This window comes from Microtus pennsylvanicus, chromosome 10 (assembly GCF_037038515.1).
Source record: "Microtus pennsylvanicus isolate mMicPen1 chromosome 10, mMicPen1.hap1, whole genome shotgun sequence".
Classification (NCBI taxonomy): domain Eukaryota; kingdom Metazoa; phylum Chordata; class Mammalia; order Rodentia; family Cricetidae; genus Microtus; species Microtus pennsylvanicus.
The window spans coordinates 87968590-87996476 of NC_134588.1; the positions used below are offsets into that span (position 1 = coordinate 87968590).

The 27887-nt window shown below is 46.3% G+C and overlaps 1 protein-coding gene across 17 annotated transcripts in view; it reads right to left on the reverse strand.

Moving 5' to 3' along the window:
* Positions 1 to 27496, reverse strand: part of Cacna1d (calcium voltage-gated channel subunit alpha1 D) — a 302791-nt gene extending 275295 nt beyond the window's left edge. For 16 of the 17 annotated variants that reach the window (XM_075988927.1, XM_075988923.1, XM_075988915.1 and 13 more), the window contains exons 1-3: positions 26954 to 27496; positions 24727 to 25036; positions 21032 to 21137 (exon numbers count right to left, since the gene is read on the reverse strand). In XM_075988927.1, the coding sequence (XP_075845042.1) occupies positions 21032 to 21137; positions 24727 to 25036; positions 26954 to 27020 (483 nt within the window). In that variant the 5' untranslated portion in view covers positions 27021 to 27496. The remainder of the gene's footprint in view (positions 1 to 21031; positions 21138 to 24726; positions 25037 to 26953) is intronic. The other variant, XM_075988926.1, reaches the window with a different exon arrangement.
* Between the last annotated feature and the right edge of the window lie 391 nt (positions 27497 to 27887).

The following is a 27887-nucleotide window of genomic DNA, read 5'->3' on the forward strand; positions in this document are numbered from 1 at the left end:
GTCAGTTGCATTTGTAAATATAGATATAGATATATATGTATAGATATAGATATATATAGTTTGAAGTCTATGTGCTTTGAGCCTCTTAATTCTCTTTCCGTAAATACATCACCTAACCTTCCCGCCTCCCAAAAATAGAGCACAAGAATAATAAGAGCTGCAAAGAAAAAAGTCAAGTAACATATAAAGACAAGCCTATCAGAATTACACCTGACTTCTCAATGGCAACAATAAAAACCAGAAGATTCTGGTCAAGGGTTATGTAGCCATTAAGAGACCATTGATGCCATGGAGGACTAGATGGCAGGAAATAATCAAATTGAGAGCTAAAATCAACAAAGAAAACAATAACAATACAAAGAATCAATGAGACAAAGAGTTGATTCTTCGAGAAAATCAACAAAATAGATAAACCTTTATCCAAACTAACCAAATGGCAGAGAGAGAATATCCAAATTAACAAAATCAGAAATGAAAAAGGGGACAAAACAACAGACACGGAAGAAATGCAGAGGATCATCAGGTCATACTTTGAAAACCTGTACTCCACAAAATTGGAAAACTTAAAGGAAATGGACAATTTTCTGGATAAATATCACTTACTAAAAATAAATCAGTCACAAAAGTCTCCCAACTCCAAGACCAGATGGCTACAGTGCAGAATTCTATTAGATTTTCAAAGAAGAACTAATACCAATACCCTCAAATAGTTTCACACAATAGAAACAGAAGGAACATTGCCAAACTCTTTTTATAAGGCTACAATTACCTGATACCCAAACCACACAAACACATTACTAAGAAAGAGAATTACAAACCAATCTCATTCATGAACATTGATGCAAAAAATACTCAATAAAATACTGGCAAACCAAATTCAAGAACACAACAGAAAAATCATCCACCATGATCAAGTAGGCTTCATTCCAGAGATGTAGGGATGCTTCAACATATGAAAAATCTGTCCATGTATCCTACCATGTAAACAAAATGAAAAAAACAACATGATCATCTCATTAGATGCTGAAAAAAACCTACAACAAAATACAGTAATCCTTCATGACAAAAGTCTTGGAGAGACCAGGGAAACAAGAAACATAACTAAACATAATATAGGAAATATACAGCAAGTCAACAGCCAACATTAAACTAAATGGAGAGAAACTCAAAGCAATCCCGCTGAAATCAGGAACAAGACATCGTTGTCTGCTCTCTCCATATCTATGCAATATAGTACTTAAAGTTCTAGCTAGAACAATAAGACAAAAAGGAGACCAAGGAGATACAAATTGGAAAAGAAGTCAAACTCTCACTATTTGTTGATGATATGATAGTTTACATAAGTGATCCCAAAAATTCTACCAAGAAGCTTCTACAATCCAAAAACATCTTCAGTAATATAGCAGGATACAAGATTAACTCAAAAAAAGTTAGTAGCCCTCCTTTACACAGATGATAAATGGGCTGAGAAAGAAATCAGAGAAACATCACCCTTCACAACAGCCACAAATGACATAAAATATCTTGGGGTAACTCTAACCAAACAAGTGGAAGACTTGTATGACAAGAACTTTAATCTTAGAAGAAAGAAATTGAAGAAGACACCAGAAAGTGGAAAGATCTCCCATGCTTTTGGGTAGGTAGAATTAACATAGTAAAAATGGCAATCTTACCAAAAGCAATCTACTGATTCAATGCAATGCCCAGCAAAATCCCAGCAAAATTCTTCACAAACCTCAAAAGAACAATACTCAACTTCATATGGAAAAACAAAAACTCAGGATTGCCAAAACAAACCTGTACAATAAAAGAACTTCTAGAGGCATCACAAACCCTGACTTCAAACTCTACTACAGAGCTATAGTACTGAAAACAGCCTAGTTTTGTCATAAAACAGACAGGAGTATCAATGGAACCAAATCAAAGACCCGAATATCAACCCACACGCCTACAAACACCTAATTTTTGAAAAAGAAGCAAAAATATCAAATAGAAAAAAGAAAGCATATTTAACAAATGAAGTAGAAGAATGAAAATAAATCCATATCTATCACCATGCACAAAATTCAAGTCCAAATGGATCAAAGACCTCAACATAAAACCAACACACAGAACTTCATAGAAGAGAAAGTGGGAAGTACATTGAACGCATTAGCACAAGAGACCACTTCCTAAATATAACATCAGTAGCACAGACACTGAGACACAATAAATGGGACTTGCTGAAAGTGAGAATTTTCTGTAAAGCAAAGGACATGGTCAACAAGACAAAACGACAGCCTACAGAATGAGAAAATATCTTCACTAACCCCACATCAGACAGAGATCTAATCTCCAAAATATACAAAGAACTCAAGAAATTGATCATCAAAAGAACAAATAATCCAATTAAAAATGGGGTACAGACCTAAACAGAGAACTCTCAACAGATGAATCCAAAATGGCTTAAGGAAATATTCTTTAGTCATCAGAGGAATGTAGATCAACTCTGAGATTCCATCTTACACCTGTAAGAATGGCTAAGATCAAAAACACTGATGACAGCTTATGTTGGAGAGGATGTGGGGTAAAGAGAACACGTCTGCATTGCTGGTGGGAATGCAAACTGGTACAGCTGTTTTAGAAATCGGTATGTCGATTTCTCAGAAAATTAGGAAACAACCTACATCAAGACCTAGTAATATCATTTTTAGGATTATACCCAAAGGATCCTCAATCATACAACAAGAACATGAGCTCAACTATGTTCACAGCAGCATTGTTTGTCATAGCCAGAACCTGGAAACAACCTAAATGCCCCTCGACTGAAGAATGAATAAGGAAAATGTGGTACATTTACACAATGGAGTACTACTCAGCATTAAAAAAATAATAATAAGGACATCTTGAAATTTGCGGGCAAATGAATGGATCTAGAAAACATCTTATTGAGTGAGGTAACCCAGACCCAGAAAGACAAATATAATATGTACTCACTCATAAGTGGTTTTTAGACATAAAGCAAAGAAAAACAAGCTCACAGATCACAATCCCAGAGAACCTAGACAACAAAGAGGCCTCTAAGAGAGATATACATGAATCTAATCTACATGGGAAGTAGAAAAAGACATGATTTCCTGAGTACATTGGGAGCGTGGGGATCATGGGAAGGGGTAGAAGGGGAGAGGGGAGAAAGGGAGGGGAGCATAGAAAAACACATAGCTCAATAAAAACAATTTAAAAAATAGTATGCAAGCCGGGCAATGGTGGCACACGCCTTTAATCCCAGCACTCGGGAGGCAGAGACAGACGGATCTCTGTGAGTTCAAGACAAGCCTAGTATATATAAGAGCTAGCTCCAGGACATGCTCCAAAGCTACAGAGAAACCCTGTCTAGAACAACCAAAAAGAAAAAGAAAAAAAAAACAGAATTCTGGCAATTCTAATGTCTATTATTCAATGAAAGAATAAGTAAAACATGGGGCACCTATACAACAGGAGGTTATTCAGTCATCAAGATGATACTTTGTGTGACAGATGAACCTTGAACAGCAAGCTATGCAAGATGACGAGGTCACCTGTTTTACGAGCCCATTTATATCAAATATTGATGGGGTCAGAATAAAGAGTACATCATATGCAGAGGTTGGACAGGGTGATGGATAGACTGTAAGGGGGCTGGTTTTGATAATGGTTAATTCTGTGACTGTAGTGAAAAATAACTGGATTGTACAGTTTAAACTTGGGAATTATGTGGTAAATGAATATCTTACTCAGTGAGGCTTTTTTTTTTAAGGAGGAGGGAGAGGAGAGAGAAAGAAAAATCTAAAGAAAGGAAAAATCTGAGTGTGCCCGCTTCCTACACGATTAACCGTGTTCTCGTTCTCCTCAGGTCCTAGCATGAGGCACTAGTGGCCAGAACTGCTCATCAGAACCTGCCTGCGGAACAATGACTTAGGTCAGACATTCCCTTATGAGGCCGGTACCTTTGTAAGGCAGACTGTGCTGTCTCAGTCGACAAGAGTAGAATACTGTTACAGGTAATACTAAGTTGTCCTAACTTTTCTGATATTAAAAATGTACTTTTCTCTAAACGGGGAGGAGGAGTCAACCCAGAAATGTACAATCCAAGTCAAGCCCAGAGAGTCCTGCTGGCAACCAGAGTCAGTGCAGTTCTGTAAAGCAGAGACAGCTGGAAGAGTCAGTAGGAGTGCCTCCACTCTGCAGGAACTCCAGGTCTTAGTCCCTGGGCTGGCCTTTCTCTAGGGGTGACATGAAGGAGTGCCTTGCTAGGGAATAAAACAGCTCAGGGAGCATTTTCCTGGGGCCAGAGACTAAAAACAAAAGTCGGGGTTCGAGAAATCTGGGCACAGGAGGAAGCTGGAGCAGGACTAGACTTCAGATTTGGAGAACTGTGACAGCAAAACAGTAGGACTGTTTTGTTTAATAAACACACCAGAATCGTGTAAATACGTGATCCCTTCCAAGGAGCGAGCCTCGGGAGCCAAGCGCACAATTCTGACGGTATTGCCATTCCTCAGAACATGTTCTAGATGCCAGCAAAGACCTTCTTCAGAGCCCCTGACACATTCCATTGAAGAGCATCAAAAGCAGGAAGATAGCTTCTCTGAAGACAGATGTTACTTTCTTACAAACATCCAAGTGTTTCTCCCTGAGCTGGCTGGAGAGTAAGGGCGGCCTTAACCCGCGGATTGCCCATCTCCAGTCAAAAGAAGGCAAAGTCAAACATCATAACAGGGTCTGGCTGCAACCCTGAAGACATGTGTCCAATGTCACTGGTGCAGCCCTAGAGAGACTGCTCTGAGTATATTTGGATGTTAGGCGATCCCAGGCTCTCTCCAAGGGTCTGGGTGTTAGGGAGAGCTCTTACTGTCCCCAGCACTGTTCCCAGGTAGAAATAAAGACCCTTTTGAGGAAAATAGTCAGGGGCTGGCAAGATGGCTCGGTGAGTGTGTGCTTGCCACCAAGCCACATGACTGAGTTTGATACTCAAGACCCACATAGTGAAAGGAGATAGCTGACCCCTGCAAACTGTCCTCTGGTCCCTACACATGTACCATAGCACATGAGCACACACACAGAGAGATACAGAGACACACACACACAAATTTAAAGAAGATAATCAGGGGCTGGAGATATCTCTCAGTTGGTGGAGTGCTTGCCTAGCACCCCAAAAGCCTGGGTCTGATCCTCAGCACTGCGTAAGCCCAGCCTGGCGGAATCCCTAGAATCCCAGCAGTGAGGAAGCAAATAAGAGGATCAAAAGTTCAAGGTCATCCTCAGTTAGGTAGCAAGTTAGATGCTAGTCTGGGCTTTATAAGACTTTGGGCGGGGGGTCTCAATGCAAGCCAAAAGTGGTTACACACATCTACAATCCCAATACTTGAAAGGCTGAAAAAGGAGGATCCAGTGTTTGAAGCCAGCATGGACTTCAGTAGCAAGGAAAAGGGAGGGGGGGAAATGACAAAAGAAAGCAAACAAACAAAATAGGCAAAGCAATTTAAACAACCACGGGGTTACCCCTTGCTGACATGAGCTTCATTAATGATTAGGCGTTTACTGAGCACTCCACTCAGAAGCTATAGAAGGGTTATGATAAAGGGGAGACTGTCCCTGCCCTCAAGCTCAGTCTTGTTAGATTTAGAAAAAATAGCCTCACATCAAATACAAGCAGACCTATAGCTTGGGTTCCCTGGGGAACTAGTCCACTCAGTGTTCTAGAAAACACCCCAGTCCAGTACCCCAAGTATACAACCACTACTCACAGAAAGAGTAGAGACCCACTTGGAGTTACCTCCAACCTCAGATGGCAACCCAGCTGGGCAGTGACCAGATGCACCAGTTCAGTTTTTAGTCATAGACAAAATAGGACAGAACAAGGAACAGGCTAAAGATGTGATCTTGACTATGCTCTGTTCACACTCCGAGCCTGGAAGGTCTGGGCTAGTGAGTCTGTCCATTACTAGGCTAGTGAACCTGTCCTAAGCTAGTGAACCTGTCCATTACTAGGCTAGTGAGCCTGTCCATTACTAGACTAGTGAACCTGTCCATTACTAGGCTAGTGAGCCTATCCATTACTAGGCTAGTGAGCCTGCCTATAACTAGGCTAGTGAGCCTGTCCATTACTAGGCTAGTGAGCCTGTCCATTACTAGACTAGTGAACCTGCCCATTACTAGGCTTGTGAGCCTGTCCATTACTAGACTAGTGAACCTGTCCATTACTAGGCTAGTGAGCCTGTCCATTACTAGACTAGTGAACCTGTCCATTACTAGGCTAGTGAGCCTGCCTATAACTAGGCTAGTGAACCTGTCCATTACTAGGCTAGTGAACCTGTCCATTACTAGGCTAGTGAACCTGTCTATTACTAGACTAGTGAGCCTGTCCATTAGTAGGCTAGTGAGCCTGTCCATAACTAGGCTAGTGAGCCTGCCTATAACTAGGCTAGTGAACCTGTTTATAACTAGGCTAGTGAGCCTGTCTATAACTAGGCTAGTGAACCTGTCTATTACTAGACTAGTGAGCCTGTCCATTAGTAGGCTAGTGAGCCTGTCCATAACTAGGCTAGTGGCCTGTCGATTAGTAGACTAGTGAGCCTGTCCATTAGTAGGCAAATAGGCTATAGTTTGCATTTCACAAGCACAGTGAATTCCATAAATCTCAAGGAGCCCAAGGAGCAGTCCAGATGTCAAAGAACAGCTGGCTTTCAAATCCTGAAGTCCCGACCAGTGGATGGGTGGGTAGGAGAGGGGCATGCGGCTCTAGGTCCAAGCAGTTGTCAGTTTCTCCCTAGGCTCCCATCACTTCCTCCAGAACTTTTGCCACGACGCCACTAGCCAGGATGACTCCTCCATGTGGGACCCAGATTAGCAATGGTATAAAGGAGACCCCAAGAGTGCAACGGGAGCACGGGATGCTGTGTAGCTTACACAGAAGCTAGGAGGAGGACACAACCTGAAGTGCTTTCTCTGTAGCATTCTTCAACAGACTGTGATGAGGATAATGCCTCACGTTAATGTCCTGCCATGGAGATCATGAAATACATCTGACTGGAGTTTGCACACTGAGCAAAGCGGGTGGGGTCACACCAAAGTGAAGTTACAGAGCAGAGCAGAGTCTCCAAGTCAGTTGAAAAGACTCCCCTCTTTCCAGGCCAGTACTCACAACTCGCTTCTGCACACAGTGGACCATTGGTCCTCTGTGGCTTGATTCTCTCAGCAGTGACTCGGCTGACTCCTCAGAGCTCCATCTGCCTCAAGATAGGAATGCTACACGTTACTCTGCTGAAAACTGAAGACAAGAAAATTCCATACAGGACCAGGCCTAGTCCCTAGGAACAGTGGCCCTCGTAGTTCACAGGCACAGAGGGAAACATCAGTGGAGCACAAGTATCAACCCACAGTCAGTCATACCCAGGCTTGTTTCTCTGCTCTGAGATGCTGGCCTCAGTGCCTCAAAAGAGCAGCTGGTGGGCAGAACCAACACACTCTCTGGCCCTGACACTTGCTGGGGATGCTAAACCCTGAGTGAGAAACAGGAGCAAGACCATTGGTAAGAAGAAAGGGAGGAGGCATGCTCCCCAAAACCATGTGGACGTGGCTACAACAGGGGAAAGACCAAGCAACACCCTCACAGAAGATCACGGGGGTTCACCCTGCGGCTGGTTTGTTCAAACCCTAGAGCCCTGCCAAGGGGAAGCGGAAGAAAAGCCTGCTCCAGAGTGTTTGGCCACAGTAAGTCCTCTGAACCTCACTGACAGGGGAAAACCCTCCAAGGCTATTCTCAGTCCATTAATGTCTTGGTAAACTAGGGCTCACCTGGGTATAATCTTACTGACTTCTTCCAGACTCCAGGCCAAGTGAAACAAGGGCCACCCCGCCCTCTCAGGATGGAAAAGCAAAGCCATTTGCTTAGTCACAGATCCAACCAACAGCAAATGAGAGCACCAAACCCATGCCTGTCCTCTCCCCAATCCCCACTGTCCCAGTCAGAAGGGAATTAGCTCGGGGAAGACTTCAATGGCCTGGAAAAGAGAGGCCTGTGGGCAAGAAAATTAATGGGACAGCATTTGCCATTTCCACATGAAAGCGTCTTTAACTGTCTCAACAGGAAAATGCTTCTATTATCCCTCCGGTCTCCCAGGTGAGGTCAGGGACCATGGTGAAGACTAGACACCTGAGCCCTCGGAAGCCCTGTCTCTGGGAAGACATCGTCCATGTATAAACCTGGCCTGAATGACACACAGTGGGGAAACTCCATGATGCCAGGAAAACAACATGTCAGAAAGAGCAGACAATGTCTCTGCCTCATCTACAGAATGTGAGCAATACTTACAAGACCCCGTAAAATGAAAGCAGGCACTATGATGTGAGTCCCACCCATTAGCATCATTATCTCTACTCCAGGAATCACAGAACGACACAGTCAGAGCTCCCCTGACCTCTGCTTTGCATTTTGCCACTGTTCTTCTTCCATTTCTGAGCAATGTGCCAATCGAAAGTTCACAAGGGGCCCCCACCTAGGCTAAACATAGAACAAGAGCCCACAGATGCCGTAGAGTTCAATTCGGCTGACAGAGTAATACATAAAGACTTCATGGGCACAGTTTGAGTGTCCGATGGTTACACACACACACACACACACACACACACACACACACGCACACGATTCAACCTCCATAGCTACAGTTAAATGAGCTCTTGACTACTTAAGGAGCAATGGTGGTGTAGGCTCTGCCCACCTAGGACCAGCAGGCTGAATGCCCGATTCCATTCTTCACCGGTGTAACCAGTATTCCCTCTGACAAGCTGACTTCAGTTGGCCAATGAGACAGATGGACAGAAGCGGCCTGGTGAAAGCTGCATCTGCAGGACGGCCTTGGAAAACAGACCCCACTATGGCAAAGGGTTCCAGAAACGTTTCCGTATGGCTATCAGGGCCCTGCTGCCCCTTTCTGGAAGCCTTGAGAAGAAGACAACCAGTCTTCTCTCTTCCTGAGACTCAGTTTCTTTATCTGTAAAGCTGGCTTACAACAGTTGCTTTTCCTAGAAGCAGACCTAAGATAACCTTCTAGTGACATCAGTACCTCTTCCACAGGAAGGAAAAGCAGCTTGCTCCTGTCACACAGCTGTAAAAGGCAAAGCTGGGGACTGAGCCCAGGTGTGACTGCAGCACCCACCAGACCTCTCTGAGGCCAGTTCCAGCCAACTCCCAACACTTGGCAAAACTCAACAGAAATTTCACAAGTCAACACTTCCAAAGGGTTAAGAATGAAATAAACAAAATAAAATCTTCTTGATGCCCAAAATTCAACCCTTCTAACCGTTCTCACCTTAACTTGCTGATTGAGAGGGTCCTGGGGGGGGGACTACGGAGCTGTGGGGAACCTCTATGATTTCCTCAACCTCAAGCATGGTCCCTGCCCCAAGCCTGGAAACGCCCCCAGGAAGGGAATGAGGTTGGTGTGAAGAGTATCAGGAATGTGCGTCCTAACCAGGAGACCCAGTCATTCCTCTACAGCCGCCCTCCTTAGCTCCCCAGTCCCGGCCTCACCTCCTTTGCTCAGTGTGTAGGTACCCTCAGCCTTGGGAGCCTGAAGTCAGAAACCCTGGCATAAATTCTGGCCCTGCCTATCACCAGAGTGACCTCATGCAATCAGCTGAAGCACCCAAGCCTTGTTTCCTCTCCTCCCCTGTAAAATGAAGATCTGAACAGTGTCTCGCTGGCAGATGTGTGGTAAGGGATAACAGAGGACTCAAGGCTATATATGGAGAGGATGCCCCCCTAGCTCGGGGAATGCTAACCACGAGCTGGTGACAAAGGCCATCACGACTGCGCCCCTATCAGAGAGCTACAGGAAACAAGACAACAAAGAACAAGCCCCGCTGCTTCTCTCCAGCACTGCACTGGCCATGGACCCGTTCCTGGCCACTCTCATCAAACTCTTGAGACAGTCTCTGGCCAAATGGTTCTGGCAGTTTGGTACACATGAGGGCAGAAATGGTGTTTTATAAAACCAGATGGGAGAGAAAGGAGCAAGCAAAATGACTGTCTGACAGACACACAGAGAAAAAAAAATACACTTGAGATTATTAAAGTTGACTCAATCCCCAGCTTGCTTTAAAAGAGACAATCTTTTGTTGCCTCTGCCCCTGGTATTCTCAAACGTTGGCACTCACTGATGTCAACTTGTTCCTGAAGTGGGCAGGGAGAACAGGCTACCTAACCCAAGATTCGGCTTGATTCCCTTCACTGGGTGACAGTGGTCAAGTCACACTGCTGGGTCTCAGGAGAGTGACTCAGCTATGGGAAAAGTCTCTGAGGTCCTTGGGGAATCTGTGGTTCATTCTTGAGGCAAATCAACACCAGGTCATCGGGCCTGCTATGGCCCCAGCTGTCTGTAATGCAGCCAACCACCTTAATTCATTCGGCCAACCTCCCCCCAAAGCTTTCTGTACCCCCAACAGTATCTTATCACCCCCCACTAGCCTTCTAGAATAAAAAAATCTAAGAATCATGTCTCTCTTTCCAAATTCTTGCCAGTTCTCTACATTCTGATTTGTAATTTTAAGTGTCTTCACTTCTGCCTGGTTACAAACTCTGAAACGAGCCATGGGTACACTCACCATCAATTTACATCACAACTCAGAATCTGTGTAAGCGCAGAATGGGTCACTTGCACATCACCATGAACGAAGGACGAGGGGCTTGCTCCTGATAGGAAAAGGCAGCATCTCGCCATTTACCCACTTAAAAAGTTTCTGGACAATTTAAAAGCAGTCTTCTCAACACAAGCAGCGCTTCGTTATGTTCTATTTACTGAGGAACATGCAAGAATGTCAGCTCTTAACAATAATGGCCACTTTCTAAGATTGAACTAATAAAATAATATCTCTTGGAAGTGTATTTTGGAGGATGAGGGCGAAGGCCTCTTCATGAGTCCATACTATCCCTTGTTTCCCAGCTCGAAGCAGGTTCGCACGATGAGCAAATGCACTTAGTGGACAAGATTTTACACATAATAAATGCACAAAAACACGAATGACTAAGTGATAGCTGTGTTAAACTATTCATTTTAATAGTCCCCATTTTCATCCTATTTTATGTAATCAAAGGATTACTTTAGAATATAAAAATGCTTTCATTCATATGGTCATGAGTGCTGTGCCCTAACCCATTAGACAAAGAGGGAGTGCAGAAACCATCTGTGTGCACAGCGCCTGCGACTCTTAGAAAAACACAGCAGAAACACAGCTCACAGCGCCCAGCACTGTACCTTACACGGTACAAGGAACCACGCGGTAGACGCCTCTGTGGAGCTGATCCTAGGAAGTGCTCTGTGAACTGTGGGACTGCTTCCCTTTGTGGAGAGGATAAAAGCGGTGCAAGTGTGAGCAGGCTCGCTTTTGCTGCCACTGCTGGGAACTCACGGTCAGCGAAGGGCTCAGGTGCTAGTGACCCACGCACCTGAAGCACCCGGCACCTCGGCTCTGTTTCAATTCCCCATTGCATCCTTTTTCTGGGTCCCCACGATGGTTAAGTGGGTAAGACCTGAATTCACACGGATCCCATTTAAAACGATAGAAGAAAGAGCATCAGCTCCACAGGATCGTCCTCTCACCTCCACACACAAGCACTGTAGCACACACATATCATGTGCACGTGTGCATGCACGCACAGTAAGTGTAAAATTCCATTTGCCTTTCTTTTCCAATTTTTAAAATTTATGTATTGTTTTGGCTGCACAGTTCTGTGCACCACATTTGTGCCTGGTAACCACAGAAACCAAAGAAAGTGTTGAATCCCCTGGGACTGGAGTTACAAACAATTATGAGTGGTCATGTAGGTGGTAGGAATAGAACTCAGGTCCCCTGGAAGAGTAGCCAGCACTCCTTAACCACTGAGCCATCTCTCCGGCCCCTTAAAAATCCTTGTCTCTAACACCCTTCAGTGACTTTGGGAGTAGAAGGGGCATAAACCCTACATAAATTTCATAAAACAGAACATGTTTACTATATATGAAAATAAAATTGTTACAGGGAGCAGGGGAATGCACAGATTATCACGTGACTTTTTTCTCTTTCCCAACTAGTAAGGACTAGAATACAGCATCTATTTCAAACTCAAGTGTAGCAAACTCAAGTGTAGCAAAAAGACCCAGTTTAGGGGCCAGCAAGGTAGTTCTATGGGTAAAGGTGCTTGCTGCACAAGTCTGGCGACTTGGATCCAGCCCCTGGAGCCCATATGTAGGTGGGAGAAGGTGAACGACTCCCCTGAGTTATCCGCTGACCTCCGCACATGCCAGCATGTGCACACACAATAATAAATCACCATTGCAAAAACTCAATTTTTTAGTACTTATTTTCTTAATACCTGCAAAGAATACAGGAGCTGAAAATCCTGCAGCACCCAAGCTCATGGCACCCAAAGCTTCCAAAGAATCAATTCTGGTGCCTTTTATCTAAGTCTTCAAAAAGGAGTTTACTATCTAGGGATTTAGGTTATAGACCTTCTTCCAGGTGCTCCAGGATGCTTACACCCCAAGAGCCTTCCCCTGCCCCAGGAGCCCTGTCTCTATAGCCTGACATGCAGAATGAACAGTCACTCATCAAAGTGTGGTCTGGGAAGAAGATGACAGGGCAGAGTCTGCTGAAGCTACACAGTCACATGCCCTGAAAGTCAGAGCACGGGATTTCAAGGACTAAGCCCGAGAGGTGTCCACCTGTACACACTAAGAAGCACATGAGGATGTTCAACAGGGTGCCGCTTAAAACAGCAAACTCTAGGAATTTATGGTAAATGATCATCAGAAGGAAAACAATTGTCTAAACTGTGGTCCATTCATGCACGGGGTATTTTCACGACAGCTAAGACACTGCCAGATCTCTGCATACAGATATGGCTACATTAAATAGCATAATACACACACTGTGTTCCTACAAACTGTGTAACCTGTGTATATTTCAAAAGCCACAGATTATATAATACACATTGTATATGATACATATTTTACACATATGATATATAATCTGAAGGTTTACACCAGACCAATTACAGCAATTACAAAAAACTGTATGGATAAAAAGCGACATTACTTTAAATTATTTTAATTATTTAAAAGAATGTATTGGTGTATCATTTGTATAAATTTTAAATGATGCTATATAGTAAGAATTCAAAATATAACAAACTAACATGGCTGTTCTCTAATCTCACAATACAAGTTTGCTCTGACAAAAAGGCAGCCAACATGGTAAACCATACCCTAAAGGGCTGGAAGATGGGGATACAGGGCCGACTCCGTAATATTCATATTCTCTCAGTCTGTCTCTTTTTACCTGTGTGGGGGGGGGTATGTACACGCACATGTGTACAGGTGTGAGTGGAGGCCAGAGGTCAACAATGGGTGCCTTCCTCAGTTGCTCTCACTTCTATTTTTGAGACAGAGTCTCTTATTGAACATGGAATTGCTAGTCTGGATGGCCAGCAAGCCCCAGCAGCCTTCCTCTCTCTGCTTCCCCAAGTACTGGAATCATGAATGCACATCAACCAATTTTTTTTTTTTTAATCAGACCAAACTCAGATCCTCACGGTTGTTCAGCAAGCATTCCACTGACTGAGCCATCTATGTGCCCTTCCTCCTTGACTCCTTTCTTATCATCAAGTGTCCTCACAGTTCCGGAAATAGTCTGTGAATTCTCTGTGCCCGGCTTCCCCACGGGCACTGAGACAGGTGGGCCCTCCATGGAGACAGGAAAGAGAAGCCTGAACCTCTCTCAACCCTGCGTATCCCCACACTCCTCCTTCCAAGTCCGATTCCCACAGAGCCCACTGCCCAACAAATCACATCCCTCTCAGCCGGCGGGAGCCTTCCCTCCCCTCAGTCAGTCCCACAATCCCCTCTTGCCTGACCCTCAGGTTCGGCAATTTCAAGAGATGTTCTGGATTTCTAAAATTACCACTCACCTAGCGGGGGGGAAGCAGAAGAAACAAGAAACACAGCAGGGGATCTGGGGAGATGGCTCAGTTGCCACACAAGCCTGATGGCCTGAGTTTGAATCTCTAACACCTATGAAAAAACCAGGCCTGAAAGCGCACGTGTCCAAAACACTCGTGCTGAGGAGGCGGAGCCAGGCAGATTCCCTATAGTTCATTGGTTCCAGTGCTGGGGAGGCGGAGTCAGGCAGATTCCCTGGAGTTCATTGGCTGGCCAGTCAGGCCAACTCAGTGAGCTCTGGGTTCAGTGAAAGACCCTGAAATAAGGTTCTCCAACAACTGAGAAGATGCCCAACAGAGACAGATAGACAGACAGACAGACAGACAGACAGACAGACAGACAGACAGACAGACATGCACACACCCACATAAACACGCACATATACCACACTCATACATACGCAAATAAATTAGCAGAAATTACTATGTTGTCCCAGCACTAGTGAGGTTGAGACTGGAGAATTTTAAATTTGAAGCCAGCCTAAACTAAAAAACATTCCTATCTCCAAAACAAAAGAAAAACAACTACTTTGAAGTTCAGACAGAAAAGCTTTTTTCTTCCAGTCTGAGCAGTGTCTGGGACCTTTCTCCATCCTTGTGGCGTGAATAAGGCTTCACCCTTCAAGGCCTGTGTTAAATAACACCTCCCCCAGGCAATTGCTTCACACACACACACACACACACACACGCACACACGCACGCACACACACGTGTGCGTCCACACACAGCAGGGTGGTGTGAGACTGACCGATTATCTCAAGCTGTTCCTCTTTCATCCCCACCTTTAGCTGCTCTCACAATTTATTTCCCAACTTTACTTGCCCAACAAAACATCCTTACTGCCCACAAGAGCCTCCGCCTGGAGAGTACCAACTGCAGCGGCATGGGAAAGGCGGCGGACCTGCTACCCTTTTCCTGACTCCACCACATGAACAGAACGGACTCGAAGAGCATCCCTAGCACTTCTAACGGGATTCTAATGGCCTCTCCTGGGAGGTCTGCAAGCTCCTCCTGGGCCAGAGACACTGCCGACAGCCCTGTCCACGGTGCAGCCCCCAGTCAGCGGCAGCACAGGTACTGTCTCCATTCGCTGCGCCACTTTCGGGACCTCCCTCCATCGCCAGCATCTAACAAGACACGTGTCCTCACCTCCAGGCAAGCTGTAACCTCTACACCAGGTCCTTGTCATATTTTGAAAACAATTAAGAATTAAACAAATGCTGGGGAGGCAGACCTGCCCACCAGCCTACTCCAAGGGTCTCTGCCGCCCCCGTCATTTTCAGTATAAACCTGAGGAGATTAAGAAGGGAATGTACAGCCTGCAGTTTCCCCGCAGGGAACCCAGGAGAATAGGGCAGAGGGTGCCTGTGGTCTACAGGAATCAGCAAGACTCTGGTCTCAGAAGCCTGGGGGTGGGGACAGGGGAAGACTAGGAAGCCCTGCCTCTGTCTCTAACCTCCCCCCTTTTCCAGCTACATCTGAGGCAGTTCCCTGAACTTTTCAATTCGGCCAAGCTAGTAGACTGTCACTGGGTGTGGCTGAGGTGGAGCACTCATCTCGCATACCTGAGCCTGGGGGGGGGGGGTGTTAAACCCCCAGCACCACAAACAGAAACACTAACCACAGGCACCCAGATCCGCACTTTCTCTTTCAGCTAAGTGCACGGAGCACAATCCAAAGGGTTCTGGCCACACTCTAGACCACCAAATGTTCTCACTTTAAGGTGGTCTCAGTTTCAGTCTCTAACGCGACCATGAGAGTGACTTCTTAAAAGCAAAGACGCAAATGAAGACACTGCTAGAAATTTCCTTAAGGAGCTTTAACTGTGGGACTCTGGATCCTGAAGGCTGGATGCTGTTTCTGCAAAACCGCCACAGCTCAGCCAAAGTCAGGTCTGCTCAATAGAAGATCAAACTGGACATCCATCCTTGTCAAAAGCAAAGTGAGCCAATGAAAAAAGATGAAGTATCCACACCTTGTAGAGGTAAGGTTTTACAAGTCCAGCTACTCTGGTCATTTTGTGGCTCTCCTCTATCAATTCTCCCATAAAATGTGACAATCCCCCCGAAAGAAATCATTCACCTGTAACCCGTGTACACCACTGAACACCAAAGCCAGCTCTTGGCAGAATTCAGAAAGAACCACAGAGCACTTCCATCCTTCTCCCCAAGTTCAAATATGAAAAGTTTAATTTGTCATGAAACAAAGACACAATCCTGAAATTACAGGTGAACTCTGACAGGTGTTTCCTGTAATCTCATTAATACTGGACAAGAAGTCAGTAGCACATTAATCATTAGCCAATTGTTGAAAATTAACTAACGATCTCTGAGGACACCCATGGAGTCTTCATTGGTTACTCATTTATTCGCTCATTTGACCTGCATTTCCTGACGTGCCTACTGTGTGCCAGGAGCAAACCCGCATCCACAGAGCTACATCCCTGAACCGGACACTCCAGTTTCACCCTCTGCGAACTCCTATTAGAGTTTCATCCAAAGTCTTCTCACTAATTCAACCAAATGGTGGGCGCATGCCCCGAAGCCCATTTGCAAAACCACTGGACACAACTCACTTCCCATAACAGCTACTAAACAAAGAGGGAAAAGGGCAGTGGCTATAAATAGAGACATGGACCATGCTGCAGAGTCCAGTGAAGAAGCAAGTATGTACGTGGGCAGGGAGGGTAGAAAGCAAGGGGCGCTCAAGGGTCAGAGAAGGCTGGGGCCCTTGAGCTGTCCTGGAAGAGCAGCTACAAGCTTGGCATGGTACACCACGTAAGAAACACAACAGGAGGGGGAACGACAGAACAAAGACCATGTCTGTGAACACGGAACTAACACCCACCCATTTGTCGAGCCCACAGTCAGGCTATGTGACTTCTGGTACTATATTCCACCCCACCCCACTCTGCAAACCACATGGCCATGCAGATGGAGGGAGCTTGTCCAATTAACACTACCCACAGGACATAAGAGAAAAGCCATGACAGTGCCTTATCCTGACAGCGTCCCTAGTCTCTGTGGTATACCCAGGCCCACTGATGTGTCCACACCCCGGGACAGCTTCTCAGAGGGCCCCTACCACGCTCTACTACTTGAAGTCATGGAATCAGAGCCCCAAATGTATAAGAGCCCTGTCTCTGACTCCATCTCTGAGAGCTCCTGAAAAGTCCTCAGAGAGGCCTGTCACTCAAGAACATCCTCAATTTACCTCAGAAAAAGGGCAGGGTACCTCAGGAAGTACACTCCTGAGATGCCTGTGCACTTGGCAGTCCCAGACATTGACTTACTGAACATCTACTGTGTACCACTGTGCCAGGCATGGGTTGAGGAGATAAGTAGGCCACTGAGTAAGAACCCACGAAGGACCACGAGAGGAAGATTGTTCAAGTCTTCAGATCTGGGTCAGAAAGGTCTCATACAGGAGACCTAGGCTTGAGATGTTTGTGCATCTACATGGGATCATCTCAGGGGAAGAAAACAGCACCAAGAAAAGACAGACAGGACAAGCAGAAGAGAGGAGCACTTGGGAGCTTGGGGTGAATAAACAAAAGAGGCACAGCTAAAGGAACAGAGAAGGGAACAACAAAGGCCAGGTGGCCCCAAGCCACGGACTTAGGCCTCTCCCCCGTGGGCCATGGGAGCCACAGAAGCCTCAGGTCCATGCCAGAAAAGTGTCTGATAGTTGGAGGGATGAAGAGGAAGGGAAAGATGGCAACATTCTAAAAACACAGACATATGAGTCTCAACAAGATGAGGCCAAGAGTTGGCAAAACTTTTGTTCAGTTTAAAAACTTCTTTCCTGAGACCTGGTCGGAGGGAGGCTGACTCATGGAGAAGCTAGCCCTTCGTGGTGCCAAGGGGGCTGGGGCAGACAGCAAGGGTGCTCTGCACGGTAGGTGGGAAGACCCCTCTCAGACAATCTGAGTAGGGCAGAGAAGTGAGAGAGACTCTCGCCTGTGGGGGAAGAGGAGAGGGACAGCTGTACTGACCGGACACTGTCGACCACATTTGCTACGGGAAGCCAAAGGCTGGAACATGAATGAAGTTCAGTGTGTCTCCCCGAGGGAAATGCAATTTACAATCACTCCCCACTCAGACACCTGACGCCAAAAAACCTCTCTCCTTGGTGCCAGCAAGGACAGAAAGGAAACGCTACACACTTTAAGAGGAACGGAGGAGATCCAGCTCCTCGGAGGGTATTACTGTGGGAACCCAGTGAGCCTCCCCGTTTCCATGGCTTCAGCCTCCACTCAGCAAGTCCACAAATGAAAGCTGCATAGAGACTTAGTGTCCACGCTTTAAAAAATAATAATAACAACAATCTAACCCTGGGAAAACTTGTTGCCAACAAGGTAGTCTCCAAGTCCCCAACGCTGGATGTGTTTACACACAACACAGACCAAACCCAGACTGGACCCCAGGGGGATGGTCACATGCCTTACCCAACAAAAGTATTCATTTCACGACAAACGACCTGAAATGGGCAGACACACATCAGCCATAAGCTAGCCCTGTTTCTCAGTCTGAGGACTTCTCTCTCTCTCTCTCTCACACACACACACAACACACACACAACACACACACACACACACACACACACACACACATCCTCCCAGGCAGAGAAAACTGCCAGAGCCCGCATCCACCCAGGCTTGCAAGCCAGGTAGGCTTCTGCCCTTTGCTTTGTCATTCACATTAAATGAGAGGTATTTACTACAGATGAGAATGGGCTTTGCCCAGCTGCCTCTGAACCAATCCCAAAAATAGAGCAATCGCTTTGGTACAAATTGGGTCAAATGTATAAAAAAAATATTAAAAAAAAAACTGACTCCCCAGTGGGAGGACAGACATGGCATGGGACCTTACTCAGAGTCAGGGGTAAATCCACCAAGATCCTCCCTTCCCATAGTGGGAAAGGAAATGTTTGAAGTCAGGCAGTGTATAAACTCATCTGACCCAGTGACCATACAAATGAAAGCAAATCAGGGACTTTAATGCCCAGAGTTTGGGGATGGTCAGTGAAAAAAATCAAAGGAATAAATATTGGTTTTTCAGAAAGGCTGGCCAAGCTAATACATGACCCACCTCTGTTCAGAACAAGCTTAGTACTTCAGAGCTACCCAGAAAGTACCCACTGGGAAGGGCTAAAGGGGAAGAGGGGAGACTTAGCTATTACCCTCTTATCTTATTTCCTTACTTTTTAGCTGAGATGTCCAAATGGCCTGGCACTTCTACTGGTGTCCTGAATTTCCTTAGGAGGAAACAAATCTGACTATTAATTGGCTTACCCATTCAGCTACATTAATTATTCAACTGACAGAAATTAATCTGCCATTCTGAAAGGTATTTATTTTCTACGTTTAATCATTTCTCTTGAGCTACAAAAAGCAACAAACTGGGTCACCACTCACGTTGTTAAATTTGGTAACAGGGCTAACACCATCTGTGGCCTAGACTACAATGACCCATCCCCATTGACGGAGGCTTTCCACCACTTCCGCGTTTCCTTTTTAAAGTGATAATCTAAAGTCTACAACTGAACTAAAGGTCATTTAAAATGTCCAAAGTCCCACAGGTAATCTCTCACAGCAGAGGGAGGGTGTGTGTGCATGTGTGTGTGTGTTCATTCTTATTAGGCCATAGTTTTCAGGAGTAACAGCCAAAATTTTTAATTCTTTAGAAAGCAAACTGCCAAAACCCATATACAAACAGACATTATGTTACACCTGAAATATATACAGCATTTAAAATGTCATAAGAAATCCTGAACATAAACCATGAAAGCCCAATTCATAAAAACATAGCTTCACCTCAGGCTGCCAGCCAACCTCTGCCTGGCCAGGGAAAGCCTAGTGCATAGCGCATTTGCCTTTGCAGCCTTGGCTTGGCTAAAAATACTTCCACACCAGAATCCAAAGCTAACGGAGCCACCTAAAAGAGAACCGAGCTTCCTACTACCCAACATTCCCTCCCTCGTCTACCATTCTACGTGGTTTAGGATTGTGAAGAATTAGCCCTTGCGAGAAGGATGCAACAAGGCCAAAAAATATCAACATGGCTTCCACACAAGAAAGACAACAGAACGTTACAGGTTTTTAAATAAGCCTAGAGATCTAAGCCGGTCTCCTTAACTGCCATGTGGGTGAATGGCAATGTGAAAAGGAACCAAGATGTGCCCCCCAATATACCTAGTGGGCAGCTAAGTGGGACAAGATCCAAATTTCAATCCAATGTTCTTCAGTGCCTTTCGTTTTAAAAACTCTATCAATTTTTCCCCAAAGGAAGTTCCATGAAATATGAGTTTCATGATATCAAACTCTTCTGCCAAAAAACTGCTTTAAAGAATGCATAACCAATTACTTTCAGTGACTGGCTGAGTTAAACAAAATGAAATCTGTTTTGAACTGTACAACTTCCCAGAGATTTTTCTCAACTCATGTACACTGTAAATTTTTAAGAGGGCAATAAAGTATATGGAAGCATCCTGGAGCGTTTAACCATAGGTTCGTTTAAAAATCTACTTGAATTATTTTTGAAGGCTGTGGGGTATAAACTCCATTGTCATACTGATTTATTTCCCAAATTGCATTCTATATAATTAGATTTGTTGTAGTCTACATCTATAAAAATTAATGGTTTGCATACAACATCCATGATCATTCTTATTTACCAGAAAAATTAACCACGGTATCTACCACTCAAAAATAACGCTGTATTTTTTAAAAGCTAACGTTATGCACCAAAAGCCTGTGGAACAAGAAAAGTTACTTTAAAACCCTTCCGCAGATTTCTCCCATAAAAGTTCCACTTCTATTTATATAAGACTCGTGACTTTGAACACTTTCATTCAGCAGAAATCTAAGAATTCAGGTCGAATATAAAAACCAGTAACAACATAACCGCACTGTTACAAAGCTTTGGAAAATACAGCACACATAATCGTAAACCACACCATGCACAAAGCTGACTGGCAGCCGAGGTACGAGACAGGGCAACCGTACACCATCGCAGGCAGAAAGTCTAAGTCACTTACCAAGTTATGATTTGTTGAATTAGAATCATCTTCAGGGAATGGGATGTAAATAGCTAAGGCCACACAATTGGCAAAAATAGCCAATAATATAAATATGTCAAATGGTCTGAGAGATTTTGTCAAGGTACATATGCATTATGCAAACATCAGACACCCCTCTAATCGTGTCCCCAGTCATTACCCTTAAGATGAAAATCACCTACCCATCACCCACCCCCGTCCCCTCACCTGCACACACCAGCAGAAGTAACTTTCCCTGGCCCCTCACACTAGCTTGTCCTATCCTGCGACCTCCATCAGCCCTTTCTTCTACTGCAAGGATCATGTTACTCTCGTTCACGGGTGCACATTGTATATGAAAACCTGGGAGTAAAAAGCATCTCGGTAGGTCACTGTGTAAAGCAGTTCTCTGCTTTCTGTGACTTAGAAAGTGACAAGGATCTTACTAAATCAGCTGTCATAGACACAGAACGGTAACCATTATGACACTGACCTTTCCCACAGATCCTTGCCCCCATGTTAGAGCCATTTTCTCAGAGACTGTTCCTGGCTGGGTCAGTCTAAACTCCAGATGGGGACCTGTCCAGGCAAAGACATTGGGACTTATCTCCATCTTTTCTGTGACCCTGTGTGACATGTCCCCGTACCTCAGATGCTGTGATAATCAGGCTGCCAGCTCCCTGCTCTGCCTTCTCTACCAGAGTAATCAATAACTGTAACTGTTTCAGATTAGAGCTAGGCTCCACTCACTTCATAATGTGCTGTTTCTGTGTTCAATTTATAAACAAATTAAATTTAAAAGCCACCAGAAATCAGCACCAGACACTTTCAAAACAGACTCTCATGATTTAAAATCTTGGAGGGCTGTCTGGAAGAGTCACTTTGAGATGAGCCTTTAGCAGACACTTGCTTAAGCATTCTGTTAGTAAGAGGCGTTGTCAAAACTGGCAACCCAGAGTTTGACATCTTCCCATATCGCTGTTTCTCATCCCTTTCCAAACAGCAGGTTTGCTGAGAATAGGCCTAATAAGCAGATTCCTGGGCTTGAGTTTATAACACTCGCCCACAAGAGGTAAGACGGCCGTTTTCTTAAATCCCCCACAGGTGCTAAAGATTCAGGGATAGGAACAGTTTCCTGCTAATGGCCTTCTGGGAACCCCCAAAGTGACGTAAGAAACAAATACCCCTTTGCCTGCCTGGAGATAGATAACTTGGGGTTCTATAAAGCCTCACCTCTTTGAAGAGCTTGGAAAACTCACTGGAGCAAGGACTGGAATCACATTATCCTCTTACTAACTTTGATGGGTTTATTTTTAAGCCAGTTAGCTTTAATCATATTGATTTCTCAACTCCATTATAAAAATCTTTTACCCATGGATCTGACTTTAGGAAGACTTCAAATTCTCTTTTCATCTTTTTTTCCTCTTCACAGGTCCCCTCTGACACTTTAAGTCAACAGCCCTGAAGTTATTCCCTGTAAAAACACACTAAGAACTCCCCCTCCCCCACACCACCTTGCTTCCTCTCCTAGGTCTCAGGAAAGACCTAAAATGATAAAGCTGCAAATCTGAGAACTGTGAACACTGCTCAGGCAGGCTAAATGTAAGACTCTGAGTATGTCCTTCTTGGCAGTGCTCTGAATCCAGTCAACAGACAGAGGCTATCTCACCGCCACAACAAACAGGAGGGTCTGACCAACAGCTTCTTACAGGGGAACCATGTCGCCCACCTCAGCCGCTTGCCGGCCAATAACAACAAAGTGGCTTCTCCCAGGGCTGACTGACTGAGCTGCTGAAGAAAGATGTCTATAGCCTTTCCCAAAAATGGAAGGGGTTGTTTACCACCTATCTGTTATAGAAATGGCCCCCATTGCATACAGACATTCTGAACTGGCAGCCATGTCTCCTAAGACCCGGCCACATACCTGCACCTGGCAGCTCAAGAAAGGGAGATGGTGGTGAGACCCAGGAATTCATTCTGACATATAAACTGCTGTGCACAAACTCCTGTGCACAAAGGAAAGCAGCACTTCGTTCCTCAGAAAATGAAAGCCTCTTTTCAGAGGTCTCTGCTTACTCCAGTCACCTCACGCCAACCTCAAAAGGAGGGTATGTGGCCAGCAAGTGCACACCGCCTCTCAACTCCAGTGAGACCACCTAAGCACACTCTAACTTAGCAGCCCCCTCTTGGGCCTGTGTGATGTTCTGTCCTCAGACTAGAGACTTTCAAGAGAAAATGTACACCCACAACCCCAAGTATGTGAGAAACGCCATAACTCACTCTAGAGGAGAGACATCTGTGCTAGGAGAAAAAGCACGTGAAAACCTTCATATCCTGCCCTGGCATTCAGCTGCTCTCTCCAAAACCTTTCTAGACAGTTGCTTCATTTTAATTCCTGTCCATGAGCAGACAAAATAAACGAGCTAAGACAGAGATCATGCAGACAGCTGCCTCAATGGATACCTAGATTTTTAGGGGTCTTCATCCCCACTGTCTAGCTGGCACCCAGCTATCTTACAACATAGTTTCTCCCTCCTCTGAGCCATGTACACACCCCTGCCTGCTGCCAGGAAATACTCAGAGGGCCTATTGGCCCCAAACACCCTTCTGGGAAAATGGAATGCTTTATTTTACCCAGCCCAGAAAAAGCATCTGATTAATTAGAAAGTATGAGCCCAAGAGAAGGAAGGCTTCAGCCAGCCTTTCTAGGCGGGGGAGCCTGGCCCCCAAGGCTGGGGTGGGGAATAAGCAGGTAGAAGCAATATTGTTTTCCAAGTTCTGGGGTGTGGCCACCATCCTGAGGGCAATCAAAGTTCAGTTTTAAAAATACAGAGACCCCCAGAAATGTAACTCCAGTGCAGTCTGAGGAGTCGGATATATATACACACACATGTGTGGCACCTGCCAGCTCCTCCCCTGAGACAGCCAATTGTCACTCACAGTGCTTGAAGGAAGAGGCGCTCACCAGCTTCCCCTGCACTGCTCCTGTGTCTTCCTGGCTACATGGCTTTTTTTTTTTAGTTTAACAAAAGGAAATTCCAGGAAATCATAGCATTAATCAGCCAGTGATAATAAGTAATAATAACAGCAAAAGTAATCCCTCCCTATGAAGCAAGTGTTCACGTTTACAGCTACCTGAACAATTAGAATCACCAAATAGCAGAGCCAGAAGCAACCATAGCATACACTATAGACACAAAGGCAGACTCCACTAAAACTCACTTCCAGTACAGACTGAAGATAGTCTCAATCTTTTTGCTTTTTATTTATTTATTTATTGACTCAGCATACCTCATCTTCAAAAAGTTAAATGCATCTAACTGCCCCCAAAACCCTAACAGCTTTAAAACTATCTGGCAGCCTATGACCAAAGGTCACTTTCATATTTTAACTCCCTACCACTTTGAAGTTGCAGTCTTCACTTCCTTCCCCCAGCGCCACACACACACACACACACACACACACACACACACACACACACACGTCAAGGCTAAATATACCCGTGGAGCCGCCCTCCACAAGCTGAGAAGAGCTGAGAAGATAGGGAGCTGTAATCCATGAAACCCCTTGCCTACAGTTTCTATTGCTCACATTCCAGAATGCTGAAGAAGCCTTCGATAAGTGTCACTGCAGACAGCAAATCCTTTTGAGGCACGGATGGTAAATGAGCAGGACTTCCCACAGAAAAAGGATACTTCCATTCCACTATACTAATGCAGGCTCTTCGGATGGGGTTATTGAGAGATAAACAGAAAAGAGCGCGGGCAGGCCGGCTGTTGGATGAGTTACCCTGTTTTTTGCTCTTGGCGTATTGCTGACGTTTTCTTTGGGAGAGAGATCCTACAGGTGGGGGGGCGGAGGTGCTCATGGTCTGGGCGGCCTTGGCCTGCCTAGCAGCATCGATGGCAGCTTGCCAAGACAGGACAGTCTGCTTGGAGCTGTTCGGCTGAGAAGCTGGTCCTTCACCAGAAATAGGGAGTCTGGAGCCTCTTGCATAGTTCGCCTCTGAGGAAAAGGAGAAAAGAGATTTAAAAACAAAACAAACAAAGAAAAGAAAATTTCCATCCATACTATCATTAAAAAGCAAAAGTGTCTCCCATCAATAATAAAAGGGATCATCATTCTTGCGTTTCCATTTGAACTTTGTGTCCCATTTTTCACAAGTACTGGGGTTTGGTCAGGCAATGCAACAGGATAAGTCCACAGAGCTCTGCTCTGAGTGTCTGTCAATCATGCAGGGTCATTGCTGCACCACCCCGATCGCATTAATACTCTTCCATCCCTGTGTCTTCAAAAGGAATCTTTTAGTGCATGTCTCTGACACGCTGAGGCTGTTCTTAATTCACCCTGTGTCTTCTCTGACTTTGAAAACACATGGATCTCTCATGGCCTAAGCACAACTGCCTTTCTCTGAACGTAGTAACACACACAGCCAATAATTAAATAGTCTTAACCATTTTTAAGGTGTTCCTCCAAGATCTTTCCACAGCCACAAATGCTTTTTTTTTTTTTCAGAAAAAAAGTCTTCTCTGGCACCAGGCAACACCAAGAGCCCCATAACAAATATCTAGATTATGCACTAACACTTCCTGCAAATGAAAATTCATGATGCTTGAGACTCATTTCCTCCACAAGCTTCCGAAAACAGAAAAACATCTTTAGGGCTTTTTTGCATTTTAAATTGCAGCAGCAGCAGCAGCAGCGGCAGCGGCAGCCAAGCCACCATCCAGTCAGCCTGCACCCCTACACCTAAGAGACAGGATGCATTATGTCAGGGAGCCTCAAGGCCTATGCAAGAATTAACTCATTGCCTGGAGCTGTTACAGAGTAGCATCCAGGTATACACAAGACGAAAACCCAAGGGGGCCTCCATGTCAATGTCCCTGAACGACAGGCCATTCCTTGGACGGTCTCACAGGTGCCCACATTGGGTCACTATCGCCTCTGCTAAAGCAGAAGTCAAAGCGAGAGTGGTGACAGAGAGGAAGAAGGGATGGGCGTTTGCAAAACCAATTATCACTAAGTAAAGAGTCCAAGCAATCACAGGTCTCCTGGCCGGCAAAGCAAAGCAGACAGGCAGCACACAATCTGAGCCCAGGGACTAGTCTTGTCAAGCTTTTCCTTTGAGATGCGCTCACCGGGAAAGGTGTCAAGCATACCAGGGTTGGGAGATGGCAACGACCTCCAAAGAGGGAGGCTGGTCAAAAGCCACCCCAACCCCCTAAACCCAGCCCCGCTGGTGTGGAAACTGCACGTGGTGCTGTGACCGGGGCTGAGTTGCAGAGCCCCACAGCGGCAGCGACTCTCTGGGCATTGCTAGGTTACGGACGTGTGCACAGGAGCCGCAGGGAGCGGGAATACACACTCCACCCGACCCCGTTCCCCCATATCCCAAGACCTGGGCTTCTCTCAAGAGAGGATGGGTGTGCGCTTTACCAAGCGACCCAGGGGGTAAAAGTGGACCGGTCCTAGAATTTTCCTGATGCTAGGGACCTTCTTAGTCAACCAGGGCGGCGGGGGGGAGGGGAAGGAGAGAAGAGGCTGGAGAGGGGGCTCAGGCTGAAGACTAACACCCTCCTCTTCCATCGTTCGGGGGCAATGAAAGAAGAAAGTTGAGCCCGAGGACACTGAACGTGAACCACCTCACTCGCACCCCTTGGCTGCACAGTACTCCACACACCCAATGGCCGCCCCCCGCCCCAACAAATGCAGAATTAACTCTGACATTCAGGGCCTGAAGGGGGAGAGCGGAGTAGCTGCCGCGCATCTCCCCTTTCTATGTAGATGACACCAAGCCAGAAGCATCATCTCCAACCCCCTCAATCCACCCAGTGCATGGGAGATGGGGGGGGGGGGCGTTGGAAGAGGAGGATCATGATAGGATGAGGTTTAGCAGCGGGTACCCAGGCTCTGGCTGCTCACCATTCGCGTGGTCCTCTTGCTGCTGCCGTTGATGCTGCATTTTTTTCATCATCATCATCATCATCATCCACGAACATTTATTGAGCGCCTACTGTGTGCAGGGCACTATGCTCAGCGTAAGGGAGGGGGAGGAACGGGTAAGGGGGGTTACGGATGGGTAGGAGCCGCGGTCCCTGCCCTTATTTTCGCTTCAGCAGGGGGTGGGGAAGGACAGAGACAAATAACCAAAAATAAGAATAATTTATAAAAACCGCCTGCCACCCACGCTCCTTCTTTTTTCAAAAATGGAGCAAAATAAACTTTTTGTAAAAAATAAAACCAGATGTATATATTATCTTGATAATATATACATGTAATTTTTTTGCTGCAAAGGAGAATTGGCTTGGTCCCCTCCTCTAGCAGAGGGACGCCGCGGTGGTACCCGCCCGGCCTCCCGGGCCACTCGGCGCGCCCCCCATGCCTCCCGTCCGCCCGCCGCGGTGCCCGGTGCCCCGCCGCCGCCCGCGCCGCCGCTGGCTCGGGACCGCGGGCAGCCGGAGCTCACATCCGGGGACGGAGGCGCTCGCCCGCCCGCCCGCCCGCTCCGCGCCCGCCGCGCCGCGCTGCACGCCGGCTTCGCCCTGGCGACGCTGCGCGCCCGCCGCCGTCCCCCGCCCTCCCCCGCGCGCCCGGGCCTCCCACCGGCCGCGCCGCGCCCCAGCTGCCGGCCTGCGGCCCACACGCCCCCCGGGCTTCACGGCGCGCGACTCGGATGCCGCCACCCCCGGCCTGGCGCGGCCGACCGAGGGTTAAGCGCGCTGCAGCCGCCAGCCGCCGGGTTAACCCCCTCGGCGCCGCGCCCCTTCCCCGAGCCAGGCCCGTGGGGCCCCGTGCCTGCTGGAGGGGGCGCGGATGCGCCGCTCCTCGGCAAGACTTCCCCGGGCGGAGGCTGCTG